At 45.1% G+C, this 7,962-nt stretch overlaps 1 protein-coding gene across 1 annotated transcript in view; it reads left to right on the forward strand.

Moving 5' to 3' along the window:
* CATSPERB (cation channel sperm associated auxiliary subunit beta) overlaps positions 1-7,962 on the forward strand; it is a 123,171-nt gene that overhangs the window by 38,294 nt on the left and 76,915 nt on the right. Inside the window, 3 exon segments of the mRNA XM_055130310.1 lie at positions 1,336-1,425; positions 1,556-1,671; positions 4,934-4,988. Of these exon segments, the coding sequence (XP_054986285.1) occupies positions 1,336-1,425; positions 1,556-1,671; positions 4,934-4,988 (261 nt within the window).

Here is a 7,962-nt window from a genome sequence, read left to right on the forward strand (position 1 = left end):
CCTCCACCAATGATCCCAGTATCCCTCTCACTAGCCCCCACAGCTTGGAAACTGGCCTCACATGCTGGGGGAAAAGGCATCTCAGATAGAGAAGCGAACACCAAGTAGAGGATGCTGGGAGGACCCATTCGGGTTGGAAGATGTCAACTAAAAGTAGACTATAGTCCGAACATGATAGAGCTTTCTTAGCCTAAGACTATAGGTTGGGAAATGTCAGGCGCAAGTCCTAGAGAACATTTTTGCCTGAATCCTCCCAAGAGGCAGTTTAAAGAAGACAAGAACCAGGAATTCCATATCCAGGACAAGCAAGTGAGCTCCATTGTTTGATTGAAATGTAACCACGAAAATTTGTAAGTCTGTAACTGTATCTCACGATGGTTCATTAAAATAAAACTAAATAAATAAATAAATGCACTGTAGCACTGTCCCATTGTTCATCGATTTGCTCAAGCAGGCACCAGTAACGTCTCCATTGTGAGACTTGTTACTGTTTTTTGTTTGTTTGGTTGGTTTTTTGTTTGTTGTTTTTTGCTCATTTGGGGCCATACCCAGTGATGCACAGTGGTCACTCCTGGCTCTGCACTCAGGAATTACCCCTGGCAGTGCTCATGGACCATATGGGAGGCTGGGAATCAAACCCGGGTCAGCCAAGTGCCAGGCGAACGCCCTACCCGCTGTGCTATCACTCCAACCCCAGTTGTTACTGTTTCTGGCATATCGAATATGCCACGGGTAGCATGCCAGGCTCTGCTGTGCGGGCCGGATACTCTTGGTAGCTTGCTGGGTTCTCCAAGAGGGATGGAGGAATCGAACTGGGGTCGACCACGTGCAAGGCAAAGGCCCTACCCGCTGTGCTATCCCTCCAGTCCTAACTAACTAACTAAATAAATAAATAAATAAATAAATAAATAAATAAATAAATAAATAACTCTGCGGATGAGTGCCCTGCTCTGTCTGGAAAAGGGATGATCCATACCCTGCCGTTAGTCCTCAAAGGGCAGGCCAGAGAACTCTTCCCACAGGTACCCATACATCCAGAACAAAACCGTCCTTATGCCCTGCTGGTATCATTGGGTGTGGAACCTTCTCATCCCTCTCAATGTAAAAAGGACCTCCTCAATCATTAGGTCAGACGGCTGGCTAAACTCTGATGCTGTCACCCACACTTCCCACCCTGCGAAAAGTACAAGTCCACAGAAGCGGGGAGCGGAAGCCACGGCAGGAAATGGGCTGGGGGGAGGGGCAGGCGTCTTGTACCCTGAGGCCCGTGTCGTGGAGTTGAGCTGCTTTCTCAGCAGAGTCATCCAATCTCCTTTTCCTTTTTACTCCCATCAGGCATTTACGTGGGCCTCACTTACTCCGGATTTTGGGATATTCATGACACCATATGGTATAATCTGACGGACTCCGTCTATATTGGTTACGGTAATTCCTTTGACCATGCCTTCCTCTTCATCAGTACTTTAACAACGTTCATTAAACGTCTTTGCTTTGCTTTGCTGTCAAATTCCTCTTTTCTTTCTCTTGTTACCATTGGTGCAATTTCTCTCTGCAGAGACTGAGCATTTGACACTGATCGATATGGTTTTTACAAATGAGTACATAATTCTCCTCACTTCAACGGGTCTTTTTGTAAGTGATATTCATATTCCAAGGGCCCCACGGTTAAAGGTACGTGATTTGCTTGAATTAGTTAGCCTTAAAGAGTTCTAGTGACATAAAGTCAAACTACTGGATATAGTGTAAGACTATTGGATATAATTTGGTATACGATAGATCACATCAAACCCTTGAGATGAAATGTTTCTTTCTTTTAAAAAAAATTTTTTTTATTTTATTGAATCACCGTGAGATAGCTACAAGCTTTCATGTTTGGGTTACAACCAAACAATAATCAAACACCCATCCCTCCACCAGTGCACATTCCCCACCACCAATATACCGGGTATATCCCCCCTTTCCCACCCTTCCCCTGCCTCCATGGCAGCCAATATTCCCCATACTCTCTCTCTACTTTGGGGCATTATGGCTTGCAACACAGACACTGAGAGCTCATCATGTTTGGTCCATGATCTACTTTCGGCACACAGCTCCCATCCCAAGTGGTTCCTCCAGCCATCATTTTCTTAGTGATCCCTTCTGTATTCCATCTGCCTTCTCCCTTAAAACAGGGGCTGGAGAGATATTACAGCAAGTAGAGCTCTTACTTTGTATGCAGTTGACCCTGGCTGATCCCCAACACCGCATAAGGTCCCCCGAGCTCCCACTCGAAGCCCCACTGGGATTGCTATCTGAGCACACAGCCAGGAATGACCCCTGAGCCAGGCCTGACTTCAACCCAACTTAAAAGAAAAAAGAAAAGAAAACTGCTTGATCTTTTTTCCCTTTGCTTTGTAGTTTGGAATGTATTATTTGGAAACTGTGCTAGTTTTATTGCTATCTAAATTTATGGTATGTTTTAAATACATACCTGTAAAAATACTCTGTGTATATATATACATGTATACTTATCTATAGTTATATGTTTCCAAAAGCACTGATGAATTTACATAAAGCTAAATAGAGGACTACAAAGTAATACAGATTAAAATGAAATCTTGAGGCTTTTTTTTTTCCCCTTCTGGAGAAACCTGTGTTCTCTTGTGAGCATTATCTATGTCTTCCCTCCTTTTGTTTCCCAAATAACTTGTTTTACTTAAAAAAAAAAAGAAAAAAAGGTTAAGAAGTAAGTTTTGGGGTTAGAAGAAAGGAATTCTGTTTTGGTGAGGGGCGTGCAGTAAGTATGTTCACAAAATCCTCCCAGCTTCACCACAGCAGAATTGAAAGTAGAAACGAATACTTAGAAACCATTCCCCAAAAGATCAGGGGAAATACTCAAAGAACGGTTTATTTATTTATTGAGGAGCAGTTATTTCTTATTACGGTCCTCCCTCTATCTGCAGTTTGCTTTTCTGAGTACAAGGAGATATTTTTGAGCTAGCGACCATATTCACATAACTTTCAGCATGCTAGATCATTATAATTATTCTCTATTACAGTGTTTCGGTACGTTTTTATTGTGAACTATTACTAATCTGCTGCTGCACCCAATATGCACATTAAACTTCACCCAAGCTATAAATGTTCAGGCCCTCGGTAATTGCATGGTTGTTGTTTTTTTCTAAGTTGAGTATTTCCATGATTTTCAACATCCTCTGGGGGCTGTCTTAGAGTGGACCCACTCCCCCAAGCATAATGGGGGACAACAGCGCATGCAGTTATTATCTTTATTCCACGAAATAAAATTCACAGCCTTCCCCCCTACTCCATCACTGCAGAGAAAGAGCCTCACAGACAGAGCCAGCTGCATCTCAGACAGCGAGTAGATCTGGCCCTGGATGTGCTTATCACACAATCGTGAAACAGAAGCCCCAAAATGCAGCACGGTGACCCTAAGTTCACAGTACAGAGAACTGGGTGCACTATGCAGTGAGGGGCTGACCCCGGGGCTGCACCTGGCCCTGCAGAAGCAGCAGATGACCCTGGTGACAGCGACAGACGAAGGTTGTGTCCTCCTAGACCCACCACGTGGCAGGTTTAGTCTCTCTCTCTCTCTCTCTCTCTCTCTCTCTCTCTCTCTCTCTCTCTCTCTCTCTCTCTCTCTCTCTCTCTCTCTCTCTCTCTCTCTCTCTCTCTCTCTCTTTCTCTCTCTGTTTGGGGTTTAGTTTTTGTGGGTGTGTGTAATTTTTGGATTGGGGGGCACACGTGGAGGTGCGCAGGGCTTACTCCTGGCTCTGCACTCTCGGATTGCTCCTAGCTAAGTTCAGGGCATCATAGGGGGTATTAGGGATAAAACCTGTGTTGGCGGCATGCAAGGCAAGTGCCTTTATGCCTTAACTCCTGAACTATCTCTTCTACCTTCTCCACACAGTTTTTTTTCCTGTGTGTATGTATGTGCAGGTGTTGTGTGTGTGTGTGTGTGTGTGTGTCCCCACACACTTCTTAATTCCTCCACTTTAGCCATTACAAGATAGCAAGTGTATTTCAAATCCTCTCTGGAATTAACGTATTAAACAAAAGTAAAAGTAAATTAATCAAGTGTGGAAGCAAGGAAAAAAATGAAGGGATGACCCCCAAGATACGGTAGAAATGGCTAGGGGGTGGCCTTCATGTTTCACGGGCCTCAATCCTTGGATCCTCAAAGCAGTATAAAGTTGGGCATAGAGGTGGAAAATTTGTAACAGTCCTTGGTAGACCCCTTGTCAGACAGAGTCAGGGGAGAAATTCAGGACCCCACATCCTTGCTGAGACCATCAGCACAGACATGTCAGGTGTCTGTTGACAAGAATGTCATCATATGAATTGTTATCTCCAAAGTTACTTTTCCAATCTCAGGTAATCACAGTGTTCCAGGTGTGGGGTTTTTTTTTGGTTTTTTTTTTGGTTTTTGGGTCACACCTGGTGATGCACAGAGGTTACTCCTGGCTCTGCACTCAGGAATTACTCCTGGCAGTGCTCAGGGGACCATATGGGATGCTGGGATTTGAACCCAGGTCGGCCGCGTGCAAGGCAAATGCCCCACCCGCTATGCTATCACTCCAGCCCCCCAGGTGTGTTTTTATGTTCAACCAGTATATTAGTAGTAGTGATCATATGCCCAACCAAAAACTGTTATATCAACATCAATGTTCTCTCTACTGATAATGACCTGCCTGCCACAGTGCTCTAGAAACCAGGGTCTGGTCGACATTCCAGAGATGGGGAAGCAGCTTCTAGAAAGCTCCCTCTGTTGGTCTCTTCCTCCAGGCAGCCCCAAGCTTCAACTTCTGAAAATCAAATTTTCTTCCTTTCCTCTCTGCAGTAGTGATATTTTATTTTAGATGACATACACATCATTTCCTGTAGCATGATTTTCATTGTTGTGCCCTCTGCTTTTTTTTCCTTCACCTTCCAGTTTTCAAGGATAGAATTTTGCGGTTTTGAAAGGGTAAGATACTTTAAATTTCCAGGTTTGGTTACAAGTAATGTGGTCCCCAGGTGATTTAAGAGATGGAGCACAAGTCGGGAATTAATAGAACTAGTTACTTCTATTATTATATTATTTTCTCTGCCTTGTCTTGGGTCCACACCAGAAGGGCTCAAGCCTTTCTCCTGGCTCTAAGCTCAGGGATCACTCCTGGCTAGACTCAAAGGACCTTATGTGGTGCTGGGAATTGAACCTGGGTTGGCCCATACCAGATCTTACCCCCTGTGCTATCTCTCAGGCCACTTGCCAGACTGATTGGAAGAAAATCCTCCTAGCTCAGAAAGACAGACCAAATATTTTGACACAGTTTGAACCGGGGGAGGGAACGGTCTGCCTAGAATTCCAAACGCACTTGCTCTGCGTCTATCAAGAATGAGGGTGGAGAGAAGAAATGCACCTGATAAGACACTGCAAGAGCGTTCGAGCCCAGACTCCATGAAGGAGTGGGGTGCGGAGCCAGGCTAGAACTGGAATGTGTGCTCTAGGCTCTTGAGAAGCAGCCCCATCCTGTCTCTTTCTCTCCAGGATCTCCTAAGGCAAGAGAAACACTTAGTAAATATTTGCTCAAAGCCTGGAAATGGTGTGCGAAAAATTTACAGTTACCTGTTTTGTGTATAGACCTGGGGTGGACTGAAAAGTCTAGGCGATAAAGCAAGGAGGAATGATCAGCATTTCTGTGGATAATCAGCATTTTAAGCTCCTTGTTTGGCAGTAGAACTGAAATTCTAAAACTTAGAATTTTTTTAGAGAATTTTCAAGTGTATAGTCAACTTGTATGTTCAAGTTAAATGATAATTACCCAAGCAAAGAAATATCTCATCTTTAAGGTTCTAAACAACTAGAAGGAGAATAGGAATCAAAGAACAAGCCATCGGTTCTCCCAAAGAGTTAGAAAGAAAGATGAAAAACAGAAAGATTTTTTAAAAAAAACTGGGAAACCAATAACCTAGCAAGATGGTAGAAGCCAGGCTAACTAGATGGGCATTTGTGATTCGTGTCAATGAGAATGATGGACGTATCGGGAGAAATTAGTCACCTGCCACTTATAAGAGATAAAGCCACGAGAACCACACATACCAGGCTCTCAAAGACAGGGATGGAGATTGTCCCCTGAGCTTTGCAGGCTCGGAATGCCACCCAAGACCCAGCTTTAAGGAATCCCCCTGAAGAAAGAGATCTGCTTCCTCTAGTTTATCTGAGAAGAAGGCATATGGCAATGACAGGGGCAGAGGGTGAGGGCCCCGGAGAGAGCTGAATCCACGGAGTCCCTGAAGGGGGCTCCTAGTGATGACCTCACAAATGTGACCAGTGGAAGGCCGTTTCCCTGGGTGCCCAAGGAATGACAGGCCACTATCCCTCCAGCATGGCCACACTTGGAGATGCTCCCCCACCAGACCCAAATTCTCCACAATGGACTTGATCTTGTTCACGTCAGAACATAGCCGGAGATGCTAATAGAGAAGACCACAGCTTCTGAGCCCGAGTTAGAGCGTGGGACTGATGTTGCCCTGTTGTGCGGTCCCTCTTACTGACGCAGGGACCTTAGAAGGAACAGACATCAGCATGTAGAAGGAGTTTCACGTGCAGCATCTTTATTTAGAAAACAAAACTTTCTAGGCCCTGATATCCCAAACGGTAATTTAAAATGAAGTAGCTTGGAGGGAGGATTGTCTCCTGCTTAGCAGAAGAGCAGCATGAACGATCCAGAGGAAAAAAGTTCTTTTTGGCTTTCTAGGGAAACGAAACTTCAGGAGGGCCAAGGTGAGCACTTGCAGAGCTCTCGGCCGGTCTGGGGTGAGAGACAGAACTTTGGAAAGGAATAAAATAAAAAGGGGACAGAAGAGGGACCAGAGCACTCATATAGCAGGTAGGGCACTTGCCAGCTTCCATCCCGGGCATCCTATATGGTCCTCTGAGCACTGCCAGGAGGAGTCCTGAGTGCAGAACTTTGAGCATCACTGGGTGTGACCCCCCCCCCAAAAAAAAGGTTGGGTGGACAGAGAAAAAGCATCAATAAACTGTGGGGCTGGAGGAATAGCACAGCGGGTAGGGCATGTGCCTTGCATGCGGCCGACCTGGGTTCAATTCCCAGCATCCCATGTGGTCCCCTGAGCACTGCCAGGAGTAATTCCTGAGTGCAGAGCCAGGAGTAACCCCTGTACATCATCAGGTGTGACCCAAAAAGAAAAAAAAAGCATCAATAAACTGGAAGAAAATTGCAGAGATTAAGAAGATCAAGGACTGCATTTTGACAAAGTCAAAATACCTCTCAGATTTGGGGGAAGACTGAAAAAAAGACTTTGGCACATCCTAATGGTTCTGAAGTTTAAGATAAAGTGGGAAATAGAACAAGTTTGTGAACAAAAGCAACAACAGTGAGGGACATAGGGCACTCGCTTTGCGTGGACCCCAGACAGGTTCAATACCCAGGACCACATGGTCTCCCAAGCACTACAGGGTGCAACCCTGGAGGCCCCCAGCATTTCCCAGGGTGGGCACCAGTAGGCCCTGACATTGCAATCCATGGACCCTTGCATTGACCCCTGGCCTGGTTGACAGAATCGCTGGTGGAACCCCCAGTCCTTCTGAATAGTAGTGCTCAGGAGCACCCCATAAGGATAAAAATAAAGGCAACCACCGTCACAATCAATTTGAGAACATCTCAATGTTTGTTAGGTCCAGAAAGCACACTAGGTAAGGCACTTGCCATGCATGTGGCCACTATGGCTGACCCTGATTTGATCCTTAACACCACGTGTGGTCCTCCAAGCACCCACCAATAGTAACTACTGGCCACAGAACCAGGAATAGCCTCAGAGTGAGACAAGCCATGTGAGAGCCTCCCCCCCCAAAAAAAAAGAAGAAAGAAAACCCCCAAATAAGTAAATAAATGTTTTTTAAACCACAGATAAAATTTACTTTAATATTGGTCTCTTAAAAACAATGTAAGAATGGGG

Source organism: Sorex araneus, chromosome 3 (assembly GCF_027595985.1).
Source record: "Sorex araneus isolate mSorAra2 chromosome 3, mSorAra2.pri, whole genome shotgun sequence".
In the NCBI taxonomy this organism is placed as follows: domain Eukaryota; kingdom Metazoa; phylum Chordata; class Mammalia; order Eulipotyphla; family Soricidae; genus Sorex; species Sorex araneus.